The 23909-nt window shown below is 48.9% G+C and overlaps 1 protein-coding gene across 1 annotated transcript in view; it reads left to right on the forward strand.

Annotated features, from left to right (window-relative positions):
* Window positions 1-23909, forward strand: part of RBM20 (RNA binding motif protein 20) — a 76547-nt gene that overhangs the window by 49579 nt on the left and 3059 nt on the right. The window contains exons 9-13 of the mRNA XM_040254417.1: window positions 1648-2296; window positions 8036-8140; window positions 9696-10356; window positions 11947-12081; window positions 19775-19896. Of these exons, the coding sequence (XP_040110351.1) occupies window positions 1648-2296; window positions 8036-8140; window positions 9696-10356; window positions 11947-12081; window positions 19775-19896 (1672 nt within the window). The remainder of the gene's footprint in view (window positions 1-1647; window positions 2297-8035; window positions 8141-9695; window positions 10357-11946; window positions 12082-19774; window positions 19897-23909) is intronic.

Below are 23909 nucleotides of genomic sequence, written 5' to 3' on the forward strand. Positions count from 1 at the left end.
TGGTGAGAGTGTGTGGTGTATGGCTGTTGTGTTCACGGCGTGTTGTGTGGTTGTATTGTGTGTGTTGTGTGGCTGTATTGTGTATGTGGTGTGTTGTATGTTTGTATGGTTATGTGCAGTGTGCGTATTTTGTCTGTTGTATGGTTGTATTGTGTGTGTTGTGTGGCTGTATTGTGTTATCTGGTGTGTTGTATGTTTGTATGGTTATATGCAGTGTGCGTATTTTGTCTGTTGTATGGTTGTATTGTGTGTGTGTGGTTGATATGTGTGGAGCGTTGTGTGTGCATGGTGTGGGTGCATGTGTGTTGTACGTGTGGTATATCTATGGGGTCTGTGTGTGTGTGTGATATGTGTGGTGTGGGTGTATGTGGGCTCTGAGTGTGGCATGTGTATGTGTATGTCTTCTGATTTTTCTTGAGCTGAATGTAGGTGCAGAGACATCTGTGACTTGACCGGTCACTCACTCAACACTGAGTGCATTCAGCTTTCCGACTCCTCTCTCCCAACTGAAGCTGTGACTCTGCCAGGCTGAGGCTGCAAGGTCACCCCTGTCACCACCCGGAGAGTGAAGACGGTCCCTGCAGAGGCCACTGTGCAGAAGAGCAGGAGCGCCAGCGGGCCTGCTCATTCTGTGATTTTTACCCAGAGCTGCCACAGGTGGCGCTCTAACCTTGCTGCAGAGGGCCTGGCCCAGGCTGTATCCCCAGAGGAAGTCAAAGCTGGTCCCAGGGAGCCACATCTCTTGTCCCCTGGTCAGTGAGGACTATGTGGTTTTCCTGTATTTGGAAACCAAATGGAAGTTCCCCATCCTTTTAGAATATTGGGTGGATGACTCAACTGACCTGTTTAATAACAACCATGCGTGTGTATATGTGTGTGTTTGTGTCTATCTTTGCTTGCAGCTGTTGAGGGTTGGGATTTTTGTTTTTCAAATATTGTGGCTGTTTGAGTTTTTAAGACACACGTGAACCTGCGGCATGCCCCTGCAGTTCTGTGGTAGAGTCCCGAGGGCAGGTGACCAGCAAGTCTTGCTCTGAACCCTAGATAGGCTCAGGTCCTTTTCTGGATTTCTGTTTCATCATCTGATACATGAGCAGGTCAGAGCTCTAAGGACTCTTTCAACCCCAAATGCCTTCCGAGAAAAATGGAGGCCAAGAGGCGGCCTTTACTTCGGTGGAGGCCAGGTGTAGGGGTGACTTCAGTCTCCTAGACAAGAGGTTGGCTGACTGAACCCAAGGTTAGGCAGCCTCTTCCACCAGGCTGGACCAGAGCAACCTTGCTGGACCCCAAACTCCCCTCCCCTCCCTGGGACAGTCTGCTGCTCCCTGAGTGTAGCTCATTTCCAAGAGGAGATGTGGCTGAGCCAAACCAGCCCAATTATTCATCCCCACTCCCAGGAACATTATGAGGAAAGAAGCAGAGGGCAGCCAGCATTGCGTCCAGGCAAAATCCCTCCCTGAGGGCGGAGGGAGGCAGAACTTGCTCCTGGACCACTCTGGGCGCTCTGCACAGTGGTGGTAAGAGTGCATGGCCGGGTAGGGTCACGTGCTCTGTGGCTCTATTGCAGAGATGGGGTGTATCTGGCCGGGGTGGGGGACCTGGGGGTGCCACAGATTCTAAAGCGGCTCCTTTGCCACCCCCTCACAGGTACGGCCCAGAAAGGCCGCGATCTCGAAGTCCAGTGAGCCGGTCGCTGTCCCCGAGGTCCCACACTCCGAGCTTCACCTCCTGCAGCTCTTCTCACAGCCCCCCGGGCCCCTCCCGGGCCGACTGGGGCAACGGCCGGGACTCCTGGGAGCACTCTCCCTACGCCAGGAGGGAGGAAGAGCGAGGCCCAGCGCCCTGGAGGGAGAACGGGGAGGACAAGAGGGATAGGATGGACACGTGGGCGCATGATCGCAAGCACTACCCCCGGCAACTAGACAAAGCCGAGTTAGACGAGCGACTGGAAGCGGGAAGGGGCTACAGAGAAAAGCACCCGAGGTCTGGGTCCCCCAACCCGCTCCACTCCGCGTCGGGCTACAAAAGCCGAGAAGACGGCTACCACCGGAAAGAGTCCAAGGGCAAATCGGACAAGTACCTGAAGCCGCAGCAGGATGCCCCGGGGAGGTCCAGGAAGAAAGATGAGGCCAGGCTGCGAGAAGGCAGGCACCCCCACACCGACGACTCGGGCAGGGAAGACGGACTGGAGCCCAAGGGCACCAAGTCCAAACAGAGTGAGAAAAATAGAGCCAAGAGACCTGATCGAGACCAAGAAGGAGCTGATGACAGAAAAGAAAGAATAGCAGAGAATGAGGTAAGGATGGAATCCCTTTCCCCCAGGTAAGGAGAGGCAGGTCCCAGGGGAGAAGACTAATAAGGGTAATGAACATTTATGGAATGAATGAAATGCTTACTGAATGTGTACTCTGTGCCAGGCACTGTGCTAACCATGTTATCTCAACTCATTTAATCCTCACAGCAACCCTACAAAGAAATACTAGTAATAATACTATTATTACTGTGGATGAGGCAGCTGAGGCCCAGAGAGCTTAAGTTAGTTGCCCAAGGACACACGGTCGGAAATGGTGGAACTGGAATGACACCGAAGTGATCTGGCTCCAAGTCCCACCGCACCCTCCTGCCTTTACTGGAAGTTCGGCAAGGACTTGATGCAGAGGCCCTCTGTTGGATTTTGTCTGTTTGTCCAGGGTGGAGCGGCCCTGAGGTGTTTGTACCCACACACTCTGCCAGGGTAGATTAGACCTTTGGTCTGCTCTGTCCTTTCTCCTGCCAAAAGCATCCACCAGTGTTGGGCTTTGATGAGAGGTGGTAAAGAAGCCACCACCACCCACTAAATTATACTGGGGGCCCAGGGCTTGGTGTGTTTCTCCAGACATTGTGTTTCCTTCCATTGGAGTAAAAACACTCAGCAGTTGGCTGGCACCTTCCATCCAAATGCCTCATCCAGGGCTCACCATCTGCTGCAGGACTTCAGTCCTCCTTGTGACCCACTGATGTTAAACTCTCATCACCATCTTGAGAACAGCCTAGAACCTACAAGATTGCCCCAGGAGCCAGAGAACAGGCAGCAACTGAACTTGGGGAATGAAGGCTAAGGACAGGGTCCCTGCCTTTCTTATGATATGAAAATGCCCACCACAGGGCAGTCCCCTGCCTGGGAGCCCCTCCCCTGCTGAAGTCCACATGGCTCCCTCCTCAGCTCCTGTGTCTTTATTCATTCTCACAATCTCCAAAGTTTATTCTTTGTCGCCACATAAAATCACAACATCCCAACCCACTTCTCATCCTCCCCTGCTTTCTTTTTCTTAGTGGCATCTGTCTCCTTCCACTCTATCTCCTAACATCTTTATTTTGTATAGGGTCTGCTCTCCCTCCCAGCCCTCCCCCACCCCAACCCCCTTGGGAGCTCAGTGAGGGCAGGAATTTGTGTCATTGCCAGTCCCCCCCAAATTCCTGGATTAGAGTTTGGCACAGAGTGGGCATTCAATAAGTATTTGTAAAAGGAATGAATTATTGAGTCCAGACTCTGGATGCAGAAGCCTGGCTTCTGAGAACTAGGTCACACCCTGTTCTTTTTGGCCTCAGTTTTCTCGTTTGTGAAATGGGTGTGATCACAAGGCTGCTGTAAGACTTTTAACAAGATTGTGCTCATGGGAAACCCTGGGAGAGTCTGGAGGGAGTGCCCGTGCTGACAAAGCCATCGTATGCACTTCTCAGTGTTTGTGGGAAGCCACAGCCAGATGTGAGGCTCTGCCCTGCCTGACCATGAGACCAGAAGAGAACGAAAGAAGACCAGGCAGTGAATAGGACAGCATGGGAAAGAGGCTCTCCTCCACTTTTCCTGGCAGGGGCACCCAGGTTTATAGACCCAGATGCCTAGAGCAGGAAAACCAGACGGGTGACGCAGACCAGGTAGCATGACTGAAGCCAGAGAGAAGAACCGGGAATGTGGTGGACCAGGGAGGAGATGCCTGTATATTGGGTCAGCCGCGTCTCAGGTCCACTCTGTGGCTGCTGTGCAGGCATACGTACCCTGTGTCTGATTTCCCTTTTCTTAGAGCAAGACCAAAGATGCAGATACCGGTATGAAATTTCCCACGTTTTAGAAACTATGTAAAACGAAACATGTCTGTAGGTCAGGTGGAGCCTCAGGGGTCCCCAGAATACGCCCCCAATATAAATGATCCACAGGAGAGAGAAATATCTAAAGAACGCATGCTCAGTTCAAAGCCTAGAGAGAGAGCCACGCATGCTGGGTGGCAGGTGTGTACTTGTTGCTCACTTCACCCTCTCCTACCAGTCTCCATGCTCGTAGTCATGGAGCACCTAGCACTAGGGCTGCAGCTGTGACTCAAAGCTAAAATGACTCTTGATTGCACGGAGCTCATGGTCTCTTGAAAAACATGCTCATCAAGTAATCCCTTCATTGAACAGATGGGTATGAGTGTTAAGTGTTAAGGAGGTGGAGGATGCAGTGCTATCAGTGCCTTTAACAAGCCAGAGGCTTTCCTGGGTTACGATGTGCCTGTTGAGTTTGAAAGGAATGATGGGTATTTACTGGGTCAAAAGGAAGGAGAACAGACAGAGGGAATATCATGTGCAAAGGCCCTGTGGCTGGAGACCAGTGTTGCTGGAGCAGAGAGAGCCAGGGATAGAATGGTGGGAGGTGAGGCCGATGTGTCAGCAAGGGACTGCTTATGCAGAGCCTTACAGGCAGGTTGAGGGGTTTTGTCTTTATCCTAAGTTCTAGGGGAAGGAAATGAAGCATTCAGACAGGAAGGTGCAGGGAGGACATAATTGTTTTTACATTTTGGAATCATCATTCCCAAGGACCTTGGGGAGAATACACTTGGGAGGAGGCTGCTGAGCAGAAGGGGGAGACCAGTTAGTAGGTGGTTTAGCAGTGACCCCAGCCCTGTGGTGACAGCGCTGCCTGCAATAGTCAGGACCTAATACTTTGCTCCCTGACCTGGTGGGTGGGGATGGGGTGGGGCGCGAGTGCGCTGGCTGCCTTTGTCTGTTCCCGATAAGCTGCTGTCATCTGGAAATGGTCCCAGGTCTAGGGATGCCCTGAAAGGCACCATGGTGTCGCCTTTGCCTGCAGGGATGAAGGGCAGGGGGTCCTTCTGGCGAGGGGGTTTTCGGAGGCCGGGTTGTCCCTGCCTCTCCCAGCTAGAACTGGAGGGACCCTCTTTACTGTGTTGATTTGAATGTGTGGCTGCGGGAACTGCCTGGGAAGGGTATAGGCTGTTTTATTTTGACAAGGGAGGGCGGTGGGTAGTTTATTCAGGAAGACAGAAAATAAATAAAAGTGGCCCCCTGTTGGTAGAAGCTCTGGGTTCTGAGGGCTGAAAAGGCATTTGGAGCTGCTTTCAGCTCAGGTCAGCTCCGAAGGCTAGAGCAGAGATTCTGCTGCAAACACTGAAAAGAGCAAAGACTTGAGGATTTCAACTGTCTTTCCCTGTCCGGTCATATCTAGTTAAACCCGTCAGCCCTGAGCTCCCAGCCAGGCTGGCTCCTTGTCAGCAAAGAGAGGTGTGTCTGCTCGTAAGAAATCAGAGTGAGAGTGGTTTACTTTGAGCCAACTTCAGCCAGAGTTGTTGAGAAAAATGCAGCTTGCTCCCAAGAACATCCGGGAACACTCATTGGTTTGGTGGCCAAAGTTTAAGTCATGGGAGAATATCCTCCTCAAGCTTCTAAAATGGGAGTTGGCAAACGTTTTTCTACAAACAAAAACAGAGAGTAATTATTTTTGGCCATGTGGGCAAGAAGGCTAAATTGAGGATATTATGTAGGTACTTGTATCATCATTTAGCATGCAACTGTTTAGAGACGTTAGAAGCATTGTTAGTTCACAGACTGCACAGGAAAGAAGCCCTGGGTCAGATTTGGCTTGAGGATGGGAGTTGGCTGACCCCTGTTTTAAAGGCAGGTCAGAGACCCTAAATCTCAAAGCAAACACCTGCTTCAGTTGTCCACTATCCCAGACATGAGTGCTAGCATGAGGGAGTTAATCTGAGGGAAGGGATGGGAGGAAGGAAGGTAGGAAAGGATTGCTAGCTGAGGCAATAACTCTAGGACAAAGATAAGTCAAAAGTGAGGTGACGGGGCCCTGATTGGATGACAACACCCTTCCTAACCCTAAGTGGCCTGGAAGTGATTTTTTTATGGCTAATACAGATCTGTTGGTAAGACGTCACCATGATGGTTATGAACCGCAGGGTCAGATTCCCCTTTTCCCCTTTATTCACCCTGTCTACAGATATCAGTTAGTGACCCCATGAATCGCACGTCAGGCATCCCTGTCCATCACCATCTCCCGGAGTTCACTCAGACTCCCGTCCATCGAGTCCGTGATGCCATCCAGCCATCTCATCCTCTGTCGTCCCCTTCTCCTCCTGCCCCCAATCCCTCCCAGCATCAGAGTCTTTTCCAATGAGTCAACTCTTCGCATGAGGTGGCCAGAGTACTGGAGCTTCAGCTTTAGCATCATTCCTTCCAAAGAAATCCCAGGACTGATCTCCTTCAGAATGGACTGGTTGGATCTCCTTGCAGTCCAAGGGACTCTCAAGAGTCTTCTCCAACACCACAGTTCAAATGCATTAATTCTTCGGCACTCAGCCTTCTTCACAGTCCAACTGTCACATCCATACATGACCACAGGAAAAACCATAGCCTTGACTAGACGGACCTTAGTCGGTAAAGTAATGTCTCTGCTTTTGAATATACTATCTAGGTTGGTCATAACTTTTCTTCCAAGGAGTAAGCGTCTTTTAATTTCATGGCTGCAGTCACCATCTGCAGTAATTTTGGAGCCCAAAAAAACAAAGTCTGACACTGTTTCCACTGTTTCCCATCTATTTCCCATGAAGTGATAGGACCAGATGCCATGATCTTTGTTTTCTGAATGTTGAGCTTTAAGCCAACTTTTTCAATCTCCTCTTTCACTTTCATCAAGAGGCTTTTTAGCTCCTCTTCACTTTCTGCTATAAGGGTGGTGTCATCTGCATATCTGAGATTATTGATATTTCTCCCGGCAGTCTTGATTCCAGCTTGTGTTTCTTCCAGTCCAGCGTTTCTCATGATGTACTCTGCATAGAAGTTAAATAAACAGGGTGACAATATACAGCCTTGACGTACTCCTTTTCCTATTTGAAACCAGTCTGTTGTTCCATTTCCAGTTCTAACTGTTGCTTCCTGACCTGCATACAGATTCTTCAAGAGGCAGGTTAGGTGGTCTGGTATTCCCATCTCTTTCAGAATTTTCCACAGTTTATTGTGATCCACACAGTCAAAGGCTTTGGCATAGTCAATAAAGCAGAAATAGATGTTTTTCTGGAACTGTCTTGCTTTTTCCATGATCCAGCGGATGTTGGCAATTTGATCTCTGGTTCCTCTGCCTTTTCTAAAACCAGCTTGAATATCAGGGAGTTCATGGTTCACGTATTGCTGAAGCCTGGCTTGGAGAATTTTGAGCATTACTTTACTAGCATGTGAGATGAGTACAATTGTGCGGTAGTTTGAGCATTCTTTTGCATTGCCTTTCTTTGGAATTGGAATGAAAACTGACCTTTTCCAGTCCTGTGGCCACTGCTGAGTTTTCCAAACTTGCTGGCATATTGAATGCAGCACTTTCACAGCATCATCTTTCAGGATTTGAAACAGCTCAACTGGAATTCCATCACCTCCAGTAGCTTTGTTCTACAGATATCATGGCTGCAAAAAGTATCCAGTTTACCAGGAATTTCTGTCTCTCTGAAGTCCTCAGGGAAAACATTAGTGAAACATCTCTCTGCCTCCATTTGTCTGTGCGTCGAGCAAGTTACTTAACCTCTCTGAGCCTCAGTGTCCCCATCTATAAAAAGACAATAACAGCACCTGCCTCCAAGGGATTTTGTGAGGATAAAGGATGTGATGTGTGTGAAATGCATCTGGCATCATTAGCTGTTCTCAATAACGTTCTTTTTCTCCTGGTGTGCCCTCTGTCACTGTTCACTATTGATTTGGTTTGTTCTGTGCTTCCTTTGCTAAGGCTGGAAAAGAGGAACAGGATAGCATGGAAGAGAATCCCCCATCAGTGGGCAGACAAGAGAAGGAAACAGAATCCTCCGATACAGAAAACAGAAGAGCAAGGAAGGTAAAGTTTGTGCCAGATGCTGGCAGTGTGGCCACATCGGCACAGCGGCTCTGGGACACCAAGTCACAGGCCTCCTCTAGTCATAGCGCTTCCTGTGCTACCTGGGGATGCCCTGCTTGCTGCATGGCATGTGTCTGAGACCCCAGCAGTGGGTCCGTGAATGAAGCCAGCACTGTCTGGAGTAATGGCTTCACCTGGGATCTTTGCACAGTTTTTATTGAAGAGATCTTTACCACCTGCCTGGGCTCTGTCTCCATCTTCAGTAACTTGGCTGTGCTCATAAGAGAAAGCATGTGCCCGCAAAAGACTCCAGGCTACAGAGCCAGACTCCCAAAATAGGCAGGTCCTGGGGAGGGGCTGCAGGCAGAAGGGGCCTTTGGGTACTCAGGCTGGGGCCCTGACCTCAGTAGCCCCTGATGCTTGGATTAACCAAACATCTACTGTGCTTGTAAAGATTATTTTACTTAATTATAATGAAAAACCCAGTCACAGGGCTGGGGCTGCCACAGCAAAAAGAAATGTCCTTGGACCGTGGCCAGCTTCATGCCTTTCCAGTCAGAAGAGGCAGAGAGATGAGTATTGCTGGCTGGAAACTGATCTCCTAAATCTGGCTGCCGGCCCCCTGAGCTGCTGGGGACATGGGAAAGTCTCAGGAGGAGCCAAGTGTGAACTGTGGCTGTGGAGGGTTATACCCTTGCTGGGAGAGGGTGTTTGGGGGGACCTTGTAAGGGCTTCGCTGCAGGTACATTTAGTGATGCCCTGCAAGCAAGTTGATGCGTTTAGAGCTTATAACTTACGCATTCATTCAAAAACTATCTCAAAACTTAAAAAAATAAAGTTTCTAGAAATTAATCATAAAAAGATGAGCAGAGATGGTTATCCATTAATAGGAAGTATGTGGAGCTTGGCTCAGATGTTAAAGAATCTGTCTGCAATGCAGGAGACCCAGGGTTTGATCCCTGGGTCAGAAAGATCCTCTGGAGAAGGGAATGGCTACCCACCTCAGTTTTATTGCCTGGAGAATCCCATCAGCTATAGTCCATGGGGTCGCAAAGAGTCAGACACAACTGAGTGGCTAAGCACCACCGTAGAGTGCTTCACAATAGGAAGTAGGCTAAATAACTTTGACTGGAATCCTACATGGGCATTAACAGTTATGGTAGAGATGTAGATTCTATGATATAGAAGCACCTCTAAGCCATAATACCGAATAAAAATGTAAGCTACCCACAGCTGAAAACAAAACAAACAAAAAACCCCAATCTTTTAATTGAACACCTGTTATGTACCAGGAGTTGAGATTCTTTGTGCCACTTGATAGGTTAAACATTAAGGGCTTACTCCAACTCCTGTGTTCTTTTGAGGCCCATCCTAGGGATGAATCAGTGATGAGAGATTGAATGGTTTACAGCTCCTAATTACGCAGGTAGCAGTAAGACTGCACAGCATCTTTCGGTTTGAGGGGTCCTGTGGTCAAGATTTGCACCCTCTTCTGGTTAGATACTAAGAACCAGGCCTCAGCCACCCTCTGACCTCCATCTGCATTTTTATTCAGGAGCAGGATTCGGAGAGTGGAAGTGAGGCTGAGGGTGACGGCTGGTACCCCACGAACATGGAGGAGCTGGTGACAGTGGACGAGGTGGGGGAGGAGGAAGATTTTATCATGGAGCCAGACATCCCAGAACTAGACGAGGTCGTGCCCATAGACCAGAAGGGCAAAATCTGTGCAGAAATACGTCCCTGTGTGACCACTGCCTTAGACCTGGACTTTACTGGAGGTTTCGCCAAGGAGGGAGTCAAGACCATCGGGAATGGGGCTGCGGAAATCAGCCTCAAGTCGCCCGAAGAACTGCCTTCTGCTTCCATGGGCTGTCCCAGTGACATGGACGTGGAGATGCCTGGCCTAAATCTGGATGCTGAGCGGAAGCCAGCTGAATGCGAGACAGGCCTCTCCCTGGAGGGCTCAGATTGCTACGAGAAGCCCGCAAAGGGAGGAGAGAGCTCAGATGTTCGTCTGGCCCCTCCACTTCTACAAATGTCTTCCCCCAAGCCAGCAGAGGAGAGGGCCTGGCAGCCCGGCCCGTTTCTCGATGACTGCAAGGCCAGGGGGACCCCCGAAGATGGGGCTGGTGAAGGCAGCACCCTGGAGGAGAAAGCCGGCCCCCCCACTGAAACCGACCTCCAAAGCCAGGCTTGCCAAGGAGTGTCGACCCCGGGTAACTACCTCCCTTTTTCCTCCCTTTTTCTCTGTGTGGTTGGGTTGATCCGACCACTGCTTCTCTGGAGCAGTGTGTGGGCAAGTGCAGGCTGGAACTAACACAAGTCAGGGTTCAGCCGGCGTGAAAGCTGGTGCAGGAGGCAAGCTGAAAAGCCTGGTTAAACTGCTAGAGCTTTGAGGCAGTGGTTAGCTCTTAGCTTTTAGTTAGGGGACGTTGGGTAGGAGACCACACATTTTCTAAAAAGCAGACTCAGATGGGACATACTTCTTTGCCTTGACAGGAGCCTAGATGAACTCTGACAACTAAATTAGCAAGTGTTTGGGGTTATCAAAGGAGCTTTGGTTCCTGGGGATCAGCAAGCAGCCTTTCTTGCCTGAGCCACAGAGGACCACCCAGGCAGTTACTTCTGTGAGGCCTGAGTGAGGGGGCAGAGCTTCGGAGGGCAAGAAAGGAGAGAAAGGAATGGGCAGAGGGCAGAACCATGGGCTCACGAAGGGGCCTGGCTGGTTTCCCTTCTTACCACCTCAGACCCACTTTTCTCCAGGGTCTGATGGTGAAACCAGACTTATCTTGGGATCTCCTCCACCTCCATTGGAGGTGATGTTGTGTCTGTGCCTGGCACTATGACATCATGAAGACAGAGTTTAAAATAGGCTAAGCCCGGTCCTCTCTGCCAAGTGGAAACTAAGATCCAGCAAGAGCTGTGGGGGGAGGGGGAAGGTGTGGCCCTCCATGTTCTCCCAGTGAAAATAGCTAGAAATTCATTTTGCAGAAAGCCTGTGGCATTCCAGAGTTTGAAGGAAGTGGGGATAAGAGTCCAGGGCAGAAAATAGACAGGAAGGGCTTAAAAATAAATATTTCAGCTCAGTGCTCTGTGGTTGGCACAAACTGGTTGGTGAGCAGGTGGTCTGGGCTTCCCTCCATGTCAAGCTGACCTGAGCTCTTTTTTACCTGTATGGATCTGAGCCTCCACGGAAACTCTGCTGTGAGCTGCCTTGTTGCTAGAGCAATGCTGAGGCCTGGGCTGTGTCTAGAGAAGGCAAGAATAAAGGAGGAGCGAGTGCCATTCACCTCGCTCGGATTGAACCTCCTCTGTGTTGTAGTATAGGTCTTGACATGCACTGGTGTTCGTGGCTCATTAGCTTCCCCAGTGTTTGGAGTTCATATTTAATAACACCGCTCAATAGGCTTGGGGTGAGAATGGCATTGCCTCTTCTGCCCGCCTCAGTGCTCCTGTGGATGTCAGCACAATTTTTGCACTTCAGTGATTCTTCTGCCCGCAGAAATGGAGTGATACTGAATTGGGGGCACGGGGGTGGATCATTCCAACCGAAGGCATCAGAGGCCCATCCCCCACAGAGCCCATGCAAAGATTCGCCAAGTTTTCTTGTGTGTGGCGTTCTTTTGGCAGCCGTAAAAGCTCTTTATTCTAGCACTTTGGTTCTAATTAACAGCCCTAGCCCTAGTCTCATGTTATTAAGCAGTCCCAGGACCATTTCCCATCACACAGTGCAAGGAACAGAATTTCAGGGATTCTTGGAGGCAGGTTGTGTTCATTGGTATTCTGTCCCGGCTCATGTTTTGCAGAAAACTCCAGATACTCAGAAATGAAATCTCTGGACGTGAGGTCACTTGAAGACACTGAAGTGGAGCTAAAACAGCCCCTTTCTTTGCCTTCCTGGGAACCAGAGGATGTGTTCAGTGAACTTAGCATTCCTCTAGGTGGGTGAGATACTCAGTCCTTCCTGAGAATTCAGTTCCAGGGGACAGTAGTTCTATAATAATGTCTAAGAGCTTGAGAAGGCTGTTTGTCATTTTGTTGTAGTATTAATGTCTGATGCAATCACCCAGATTAACCTGCAGCTTTAAAGTTTCTTGCAATTTCAGTCTCGCATAGTAGACCAAGATAGCTCATGGGGCCAGACTTTGAACAGCACTGCCCTAGGAGCCAGAGCAAAGAGACTTGTTTTTCCTGTCAGGAAATGTTTCATTCCTAACCGCACAGCCCTTATTCAGCCCGGGTAGTGGCGGCCCACCAGCCGCCACAGAGTCAACAGAAATGCCCTCCTGGCCCCAGCACTTCTCCAAACAACGCTGCTTTTTTCTTTTTTTCCTCTTTGAGGGACTAGCTTCTCTGAGGCAATGATACTGAATAGACTGTATTTAGGGGACTTCCCAGGTGGCTCAGAGGTAAAAGAATCCCCCCGCCAACGCAGGAAGTGCCGGAGACGTGGGTTCAATCTCTAGATCAGGAAGACCCCCTGGAGGAGGAAATGGCAACCCGCTCCACTACTCTGGACAGAAAAATCCCACGGACAGTCCATGGGGTTGTAAAGAGTTGGACATGACTGAGCAACTGAGAACGCACTCTGTAGTGGATAAAGGGGTCCCTGGGTCCCTGTCCTTCCCATGTTGGTGACTGCATGTCCTCAGACAAGTCATAACCAGGATTTTTTTTTCCAGTTACAGCAGGTCCTTCAGCCTCCTTGGGAGCTCAGCTGGTAAAAACCCACCTACAACACAGGAGACCCCAGTTCAATTCCTAGGTCAGGAGGTTCCCCTGGAAAAGGGACAGGCTACCCACTCCAGTATTTATGAGTTGGTAGCTCAGCTGGTAAAGAATCCACCTGCAACGTGGGAGACTTGGGTTCAATCCCTGGGTTGGGAAGATCCCCTGGAGAAGGGATAGGCTACCCACTTCAGTATTCTCACCTGGGGAATCCCCATGGACAGAGGAGCATGGCACTATAGCCCATGATGAGACTAAGCACAGCATGGCAGGTCCTTCATTAACAAGTTGATGAGCCCCAAAGGAGCTAGTCAGCATGAGGCTCACACTTTCCATCAAGTTTTCTTTTTTCCTTTTCATCTGCTGTATAAAGATCCCTTATTTTTTCTGTCCTCCAGTGTGCCATTTAGTCAGATGCAAAGAGCAAACTTCCTTTTTTTTTTTTTTTTAAAAAAAAAAAAGGAGTTTACAACATAGCACCCAGCATGCCCCGGAACAAAAATTAAAAAAAAAAAAAAAAAAAAAACGGAAATAGGTACTGACCTTAGAATGAACTAAGATGATTGCAAGAAGGCCCTGGGTTCTGGAAAATACTTGCAAAGGCTGCCTTTCAGGAAAAAGGTGCCAGACAGTCAGCAGCCCTTCCTGGATATTGTGGCGCTGCGTGAGGCACTCGGGGCAGGGGCACTGAGAAATGGAACACAAGTCTCTTGGCATCCAGGAACTTGGAATCTGTATGACACACACAGGCAGAAATTAAGAATAAATTCTGCTACTTTATAATTCATGTCTTATTTTTATTTTTATTATAAAAAGTATGAAAGATTTTTACAACAAATTTATAACCCACATAAAGTAAACATTAAATGTTGTTTCTCTTCTTCTCCCCAGTCTCTCCCCGTCTCCGAAGGTGGCCACAGTCATACCCATGGATAGTTTTTCTCCCACAAAAATGGGATCAAACTATACACACAATGTTATGCAGTTTGCTTTTATACCTTAACAGTGAATCTTGGAGCTCTCTTCACATCAAATGCATTCTTCTTTACTACAGCAAATATTTTATCTTAAAAGCTGTACCATACATTACCGATCCGTCTCTCTACTGGTGAACATTCAGAATATCTTTAATTTTTTTCCGTTAAAAATTAGATTGACAACAATACTAGGTAGAATATGATTTCCACCATAGTTTAGCACTGATCAATAATCAAACATTTCACATATTTCTACAGAATATATTCTTACATTCTAAAAGTATTATATATTTGAATGGCACTGCCCTGGGAGCCAGAGCAAAGAGACTTGCTTTTCTTATCAGGAAATGTTTTTCCTGTCAGGTGGACTATTTCACAAACTTATTCCTGTTTTCCCATCTTTAAAGTCAATAAGGCTTTCTCTTACATATTTACTTCTAAGGATTGTAATATAAAATTAAGTAAGATATCCAATGTTAGAAATGTTAAGCAGCCAAGAATAAAAGAATAATATAAGTGAGAAAGTACAAAGTAACATTATTTATCAAAAATTTAAATTATTAATTTAAATGCTATAAAAGTTAGACTTTTATTTTTTTCATTTACCATTGAACTTGGAAAACACCTGTGGGGTTGGTAATATTTTCAGCCCTATTTTACAGGTAAGAAATGAGATGGTGGTGGCTTAGTCGCTATGTGGTGCAGCCTGCCAGGCCCCTCTGTTCATGGGATTTCCCAGGCAAGAATACTGGGGTGGGTTGCCATTTTCTCCTCCAGGGGATCTTCCTGACCCAGGAATCAAACCCATGTCTCCTGTATTTTAGGCAGTTTCTTTACCACTGAGCCACCAGGGATTTAGGGTGAGATGCAGGGTTACAGAGCTAATGAACAGCCCTCTGACTCCTAGCACCATGCTCTTGCTGCCTGTGTACCCTGCCACCTTCTGCACGTGCTGCCACCTTTGCGTGAGCCAGTTTCTGTTGGATAGCATGCTAGCCCAGGGGAGAGGGGGGTGTCCATGTATCTTTGCATTTCAAATTTTCATAATTGCCACTAAATTGCTATCCAGAAAGATTATACCAGTGTTCAGCACTACCTCACGTGAGAGTACAGTTTCTCCACATCCTGGCTAGCAAGTTTTTAATCTTTACCAACCAATTGGAGGAAAATGGTAGCTCATTTTATTTTTTTAAAACAGCTCTATTGAGGTATAATTGAGGTTAATGAAGTACACATAAAACCTGAATTTTGACACATATGCACCTGTGAGCCATCACTGCAAGCAAGACCGTGAACATACTCATCGCCCCTGTATTGCCTGATACTCTTTCGTTACCCCTCCCTCCCAACCCCAGTCTCCAGGTAACCACTGCCCTCCTTCCTGTCACAAAATACTAGTTTGCATTCTAGAATTTTCTAGAAAGGGAATCGGGCCGTATGTACTCTTGTTGCCTGGTTTATTTCACTCAACAGTTATTCTGAGATTCATCTCAGTTGTTGGGTGTATGGATGATTGATTTCTGTCTATCGCTGAGTATTGCACTGTGGTTTGGGTAGATCACATTTTGTTTATTCGTTCAGCTGTCAGTGAGCATTTGGGTTTTGGGTAGATCACATTTTGTATATTCGTTCAGCTGTTGATGAGCGTTTGGGTTTTTCTGGTTCGGGGCTATTACAGACTGTGCTTTTATGCTTGATGATAGTCTCCGATTGGCTTAGAGACCTATTGTTTCTTTAATCGCAGTGGGGTGAGGGGCATATGATACTTTTCTGCATTTTCCAGGGAAGGAAACTGAAGCCCAGAGACTTATTACCAGTGCTGTTTTTGTTTTTTAGTTGCTAAGCCATGTCCGATTCTTTTGTGACTCCATGGACTATGGCCCGCCAGGCTCCCCTGTCCATGGGATTTCCCAGGCAAGAATATTGGAGTGGGTTGCCGTTTCCTTCTCCAGGGGATCTTCCTGACCCAGGGATCTAACCTGAGTCTCCTGCATTGGCAGGTGGGTTCTTTACCGCTGAACCACCAAGGAGGCCCCTTATTGCCCGAAAGCACACAGTAGATTCAGGTCAGAACTGAGAGAATCCTTATTGGAAACCAGGCTGCCCTGCCATTCAGGCAGCACAGTGGAAGGAAAGGCAATTTTGGTGCAGTGGTTAAGAGCACAGAGTGTGGAATCTGACTCCCTGGGTTCAAATCCCAGCTGGCTGGGGGACAAAGAGCTGCTGATGTAACCTCTCTCCCTGGCTTTCTTCATCTATAAATCTGGGATGGTAGTAGTCGCCTACTGTGTAGGGTTATTTTAAGGATTAGATGAATGGGTACTTGTAAGGTCTCAGTCTCTTGCAGTAGGAGGTACTTATTATGAGTTGTCTATTGCTATTATTTGTTTCTTTCTCTCTCTCTCTTTCTCTCAAAGTCACTCAGTCACGTCTGACTTTGCGACCCCACGGACTGTAGCCCACCAGGTTCCTCTGTCCATGGGATTCTCCAGGCAAGAATATTGGAGTGGTTAGCCATTCCCTTCTCCAGGGGATCTTCCTGACCCAGGGATTGAACCCGGGTATCCTGCATTGCAGGCAGATTCTTTACTGTCTGAGCCACCAGGGAAATCATTATTCATTTATGGAATAGTTTTTGAGACCTACTCTGCTTTCTCACTGGAGGTGCATAACCCATCACCCTCCATGGTTTATCACTACTGCAGAGAGACTTTCTAGGGAGTGGGGACAACTCAGGCTTGGTCCCTGTGGAGCACAGGGAGGTAGAGTGAAGAGGAGAGGTGAGGCAAAGTCCTACTGCTTAGGGGTTGGGCTGGGCACGGGGGTAGGGAAGGGCAGCTCTGTGGGTTCAAGCCAGCTCTGGGTGACCCCAGCCAGCATGAGCCTGCCAAGGCCTGAGCTCCTCCCAGAACCAAAGGGAAGCCTACAAAAGGCAAGCTCCCCCTCTCCACCCATCACAGGCTGTGCTGGGATGACAGGGCTGTAATTACCCGTGGCAGGAGCTATTATTAGAAGGCAGATGTTACTTTAATTACGGTACTTAATAGAGGCTGAAAAATGGGAGGACCAGGTTGCTACAGAACTCTCTGGGTCTGGGGCTGTGTTTTGTTCACGCTGTGCTTCCCCGGGCCCTCACGTCCCAGAGGTGTCCTGAGGCGGTGTTGGCGTTCTAAGTGCCCAGGCAACTCCTGGTTACTCAAGGGTGAGTTCCCAGGCGTTTGGGGATCTTGCCCCAGCAATCCCTCCTCAACACTGTCTCTGACCACCTGGTACTGCCTGAGTAGCTCTGGAGGCCGGCGGCGGCCTGGAGGAAAGCTGTTGCCCAGCCAAGGAGCCCGGGTTCTCCAGGCAGCTCTGGTGAAAGGCTGGAGGGCCAGAAGGCTTCTGCGGAGAAAAGCCTCACACGTGTCTGCTATTGTTTTTTGATAAACAGTTTAATAAAGAACTAATGTTTGTTGAGCCCTAGGCAAAATGACATGTGCTTCCCCATTACACAATTTATTGTATTATTATTCCTGTTTCACAGACAAGGAAACTGCTCTCAGAGAGGTTAGCACACATACCTGAGGTCACACAGTGTGAGTCAAAGAGCTAGGTCTGACTCCAAATTCTGTTTTCTCTCCAGTATACTGTGGCTTCCAACTTTTTTGTTTTTTGGCAGTAGAAGCCTTTGTTCAAGTGAAATCTCACCCCAAACACTGCAGATGGTAGCCATGCCCACTGCTGGGGCTGAAATGGGCCACAACTGCCAGCTCAGGTCTGCTTCACGTTCTGTGGCTTCTGAGGCAGCTGCAACCCCTTTTGGGGGCACCCAGGACAGGGCTTTGACGGCCTCTTGGGAAACATGGCGGATTCTGGAGGCCTCGTGGGATCTGCACAGAAAACCCAAGGCTTCTTTCTTGGTTTTACCCAGTTGGCCGTCCCTACGAGGTCTGGACTCAAGGGGAGGCTCTGATCCCCTGCCTGCGTCTGCTCCTGTGGCCTCGGGGGTCGGGGGGGGCAGGGGGGGGCGGTGCTTCCCCTTTTCTGGTTGCTCTTCTCTTGTCCAGTGGGGGCCTCTGCTCCCTATGGAGCAGCAGCAAAAGGGAGAAGTATTTTGCAGGCACAGAGGAGGAAGGCGGGCCTTGCTTAACGCTCTGTTTGCTAGCAGCAGCCAGGAGCCAGGGCCTGGGGGAGGTGGAGGGGCGGGACGGCCACCCACAGGCAAAGCCAGCCCGTTCACATCTTTTGCAGTGAGGTTGGGAGGCCACTCGGCCTCCTGCAGGGCAGCTGGGCCCCTCACCCAAGGACCTCACTGGAGATTGCTGAGGGCACGGCAGGCAGGCTTGCTACCTGGCAGTTAGAACCAGCCAGCCAGTCCACTCCCCCCAACCAACACACACACACACACAGAAGCCATCCGTCAAGGCAGGCCGCAGGCAGGGCTCCCAGGCTCCCTCCTTCCTCCAGGCCCGTCCTTCCAGGCTGATAAGTGGCTTTTGTAAAATGAGGCGGGAGGAGGGGCAGGGTGAGTGTTGGGGGGAAGGTTGTAATTAGAAGTCTAAGCTGCTCCTCTATGACAGGGTCTCCTGTGTGATTAGCCCTGTCTCTAGAGGCAGAATAAGGAAAGTGAAGGAAGGCCTGGGCTTGTGGTCACACACAGGGCCTTGGTGGAGACCTGGCCCATCCCCTTCTCTGTAAGAGGCTGCCCTGGCCTCGTGTGTGGCTCCCAGCCCCACTTTCCCTGACACCCAGTGGGGCCAGCTCTCTGACCATCCCTCCATCTGCAGCAGAACTCACCATATGGGCAGCACCAAAGCACAGCTGAGGGGTCAGTACACAGCGGCCTCAACCTGAAAGTGCACAGGGCCGGGAGTGGCGCGTCTGTGTGTCCCGAGTGGCCAGCCCCGCTCCTTTAGCTCCACAGCGTGTCCTGATCTCTGCGGTCCTCAGCCCTGCTTTCTAGCTGGTGCCTCAATCAGAAGGCCCAGGAGGCATTCAGCCAGCTCTCCCCAAGCTACACAGATTCTTAGCCTCTGGTCTTAGCCCCTTCTCAGACCTGGGCTCTTTCCACGCTGCTGTGTCCTCAAGAGGACAACCGTGACCCCAAAACACCATGGTGTAGGCTGGAGCAGCCACCGTCCCCCTTCAAAGATGAATCCTCTGGGCTGTGATGCGGTCATTTCTCTGGCTGTTGGCCCGCTGTTTCCTTTCCTCGGAATCAAAGGAGCTCCCCAAATTCTGGAACTTCTATTTAACACATCATAAATAAAATGCTACTAATGAATGGCTAAGATTTAAGACTGGAGGAAGACGGAAAAATGTTTATGATAGATCGTCACATGAAAAAGGGAGGAAACAGAATTATACTTAGGGTGTCATTAAAAATGTCCTCTTCCGCCCCACAAAGGGCTTTATATATAGATAGTGTGGAAGAAAATATTTTGATTGGAATGACTCCGAGTGATTTTTCCTCACTTTTATCTTTAAAAAATTCTTTTTAGTGAACATAATTGTAAAATAAGCAAACAAAAATGAGTGTTCTTCCAGAGTCTTGGCCACAGCAGCTGCAGAGAGACGTACAGTGTGGAGAAAGGAAATCCACCCAGTGAAATGTAAGAAACCGCCTTATTCCTCCTTTCCCAGGAAGCAGACTGATGTTAGCAGAGCCTGAACCTACTTCTGGAAGGCAGTTGCAAAGCATGTAATTTCCCAGCACTCCATCACACTTCATCACACTGCCTATGAATGAAGCTGATGCTGTTTCCTTCGTGCCAGTTTTGTAAATGAGGAAAATGAGGCTTGGAAAAGTTGGGTAACCAGCCCAAGCCAATAGCAAGCCAGGGCTGGATCGCGTTGCTCCTGTTTCACCCTGACTGCTGTCTGGACCCCAGGGGCCTCCCTCCACCTTCCTAAACTGCCTACCTGTCCATCCCCCATCCTTCTGCAGGGGTGGAATTCGTGGTGCCCAGGACTGGCTTTTATTGCAAGCTGTGTGGGCTGTTCTACACGAGTGAAGAGATGGCCAAGATGAGTCACTGTCGCAGTGCCGTCCATTACCGGAACTTACAGGTAACCGTTGGTCTTCCTTGCCTAGTGCCCAGGAGGGGCAATCCCTGGGCTAAGGGTCTGTGAGGTTATATCTCCTTCCATCACATGGAAAACTCATTCTGTGGTCTGAATCCTGATTCCACCAGACTTCTCCACATGGTGGTTCCTTCCTTATGCTCTCAGCATCTGTCTCCACGTTAATACAAAACATTCTATTTGGGTTGGATATTTTTGGCAACTGGCTCTACCTCTAGACTGAATGACTTGTTGGTGTCCACCTAGCCCATGGTTGGAGCTGATCCCTTTACACAAGACCTGGATATTTCAGATACAGATATTTCTGTGTCTCTCTTCTGTGCTAGTATCCATGTTTGGCTAGAATAAAAGTCACTGTTATGTTCTACTGAAATGTCTGTTCATACTGCAGCTGTTATCAAAGACATAGCATTTGGGACTAGACACTGAGGGATACAACAACAAAAAAAGCAGATAATAACCCCTGCTCTCATGGACCTTCCATTCTAGAGTAGTAGATAAGCAAAAAATAAGTGTTTATTTGTATATTAACTGTGACATATAAAAAATATTCTATATACCATATTTCATCCAATATAAGGTGCCATCAGTTGTAAGACACAACACTATTTTTTGGTACCAACATGAAAAAAACATTACAGATTAAACAGTGAGACTCCATCAACTGGAAAATACATCTCAATTTCAGAACTGTTCGTACGTGGGGAAAAAACACTTCTTAAGATCAATGGGATATAGCAGCATATCCTATAAAAATACCTAAATAATATATAGCATTTTAGAATGTGATTTTCATATGACTTATGGTATAAGCTGGGGATTAGTAATATAATAGAAATCATAGTAAATAGATGCTTGTGGTAAGTGTATCAAAGTACCATCTGTTCTAACTGCAAGGAATTTAGACTACTTTTTTGAGGCATAAGGCCTTGGCTGTGGAAGACCCTTGTGGGAGTGAGTGAGTGAGTGAGTAGGTCTCTCAGTCGTGTCTGACTCTTTGCGACCCTGTGACTATAGCCTATCAGGCTCCTCCATCCATGGGATTCTCCAGGCAAGAATATTGGAGTGGGTTGCCATTTCCTTCTCCAGGGGATCTTCCCAACCCAGGGATCGAACCCAGGTCTCCCACACTGCAGGAAGACACTTTAATTCCAGAGCAGATAGTACCGTTCAATTTAATTGTTAAAGAGTGGCTGCTCTGATGGTTCTTAGCCAGGGATGTGAACCAAAGTCCTGTACACAGTGTTTCAGAAGTATTTATACAACTTAGGCCAAGTGTTCAGCAGAATTTGGGAGGGACCCAGGAATATGTAATTTAAGAAAATTCTCCAAATGATTTGAATGTGTACCCCTAGTTAAGAAAACTCAGATACAGGCCAACTCTCTTATTTTATAGTTGAGGAAACTGAGGCCCAGAGAAACCAAGGATTTATCTAAACCTTGGATTAGTCCAAGCCTTGGATTTGTCCAAGGCCATCAAGATGGTGAGTTACCAGGCCTGGAACCAGATTGCCTGATTCTGAATCACTTTGCTGCTTTCACTTGACTAAGCTGGTCTTGTGAACTGAGACTCGTGTCATGGCCTGGGTCACCATCTGCAAGGAACTGTCATCGGCTGTGCCTAAACTCAAGTCATTTAAGCCTCTTGATTTCCCTCCAGAAAGCAGCTGTTGTATGACCGAGAAAGTCACAGGGCCTGGGGCCCAGGTCCCGGCCTCTCCAGGGGGTAGGCAATGATTTGGCCAGGCCAAGGGTTCAGCTTGGGCTACACAGAGCCAGCTGACGGCAGCTGTCTAACCCTGAAGAAATCCTCACCACCTACCCACAACAAGAGGAAACATCTAGAATGGAAGAGCTGAACAGGGTCTTGAAGATCATCCGGTCCTGATTTTCCCAAACCCTGGTCTTCAGTTGGAATCTTTTTAAAATGTGGCTTCCTAGACCCTATATTTGCTTATTCATTGTCTCTAGTGTGGGGCCTGGGAATCTGCATTTTAAAGTCTTTCCAGCAGATTATGATACCTCAACATGAGAACCTTCTCATCCGGTCTTCTCGGCTGGACTGCATAACCCTCAAGGAGACATACAGCTCAAGGTCACCCAGGAGGGTTGGAAGAATGCAGACTCCCAGGTCCTTGAATTCTAAACCCTCTGCTTTTTGCAGGGCAACAGACTTCACTGAGTTTTGGGCCTCTGGGCCAAACCCCCAGGCAGACTCGCCTCCCTGTAGCAGGCCACAGCCACTCCTGTTGGTCCCAGGCCTCTCAGGTCCAGACGCTGGCTAAGTCCCTTAGCACCGCCAACTGCAGTTCAGCTTGCCCCGGTGCACCTGTCGGGAAGCTGGGAGCCTCAATCACAGGTGTCCCAGATAGGGTTTCTGCCAGTGGCCTTGACAGACTGTCTCTGTCCACACAGACACACCCATCCTGCCCCCACTCCACGTTACATGTGCGAAAAGGGAAGAATTCAGACGGGAGTGGCCGGTGCTGGCTAACACCTCAGTCAGGCAGCTTGTAAATCTAGCACCCGGGAGGCTGTGAGGCGGGGGCTGGGGTTGCTCCTGGCGGGGGGGGGGTGGGGCTAGGAATCTTCATTTTCTGTCTGCAGTCCCGCTGTTCTCTCGTGCTCTGAGAGAAGCCACAGCAGGTAGAGTAGGTGCTAGGTGGGAAAACTAGATGCTTGCTCAGCCCCAGGTCCCATACCCGACACACCCACCCACTTGCCTTCCCTGAAACGAGGTGAAGGAGCAACCCAGTCCTCCATCAGCAGCCTGATCCCCCGGAATCCACGGTCTGCCTCTCTCCATCAGTCTCACCCACCTCTCAAAGCCAACCAGGCTCTCCTAGAGACACCAGGTCGACTCCATCACCTCTCCCACATCATTGGGTCTGAGCCTCAGATTCACCCCTGGAGGAAGGAGGAGGAAGAGATCATCCTTCCATTCAACAGTTTAGGATCTGAGGCTAGAAGATGAGTGACTTTCACAGAATCAGACAGCCAGTGCCAGTTACGATCAAACGGCATTGACTTTTTGGCCAACCCAATATATAGCCCAGGATCCTACCATCCCACTTACAGAAATCTAACCTACAGAAATAAATTCACCAATATGTAAATATGTACAAGGACACTTATTGCAGTTAATATAATAAATATATAACTTATTGCCAACATTTTTGGAAACAGCCTGACTGTCCAGGAATAGGATAGCGATTGAGCAATTGATGGTTCATGCCTATGACATTGCTAGGTGTTTATTCCATGCCAGGCTCTATGTTTGATGCTTTATGGTACCTCTCTGGGATGTCGCAGCAACCTTGTGCAGTGGTTACTGTATTACTCGCATTTAACAGATGCCAAAGATACTGAGGAACTTGCCGGCTGAGAGCCAGCCTTTGAACCCAGGTCATGTGATGGCAAAGCCCACACACTTGACTGTTGTGGGGGACTTAACCCTGCTGATTCTTAATCCAGCACTCCTTGCACTGCCCTGGGCTGCCCCAGCCATCAGAGGACATCCAGCTGGGGCCTAGGGCATCTTCTGGTTCTCTCACCGCATTGAATCCAGAACCTCAGGAGCAGCCTGACAGGCTCAGCGAGTTGGACTTGGGGAGCCAGTGGGAACATGGGTGCCCTGAGGGGGGGTACAGGCGGCCCCCCCAGCCTGTCTGCGGAGTCTCAGATGTCCGGCTGCAGTTTTGTCGTTCACAGTAGGTATGGGACAGAGCTGCTCCCCTCCCTGCCCTTCCAGCCTCCCTCTCTTTCCTCTGCCTTTTACATGTAGACGTGCTGCCTGGATCCTAGGGCTCACTGTGGACAATGAGTAGAGTTGTTGTGAGGATTAAATGAGTTTATAGAAGAAAAGCAGTTAGCGCTGGATCTGGGATAAGGGCTATGGATGTGTTTGCTGTTAGGATCTGCACTTACCTACATTTCTCCAGGAATCATTTGTAAACTAACACAAAGAGGGTGGAGCTCATCACTCAGCCTAGGTCCTG

Source organism: Oryx dammah, unplaced genomic scaffold (assembly GCF_014754425.2).
Source record: "Oryx dammah isolate SB20612 unplaced genomic scaffold, SCBI_Odam_1.1 HiC_scaffold_14, whole genome shotgun sequence".
In the NCBI taxonomy this organism is placed as follows: domain Eukaryota; kingdom Metazoa; phylum Chordata; class Mammalia; order Artiodactyla; family Bovidae; genus Oryx; species Oryx dammah.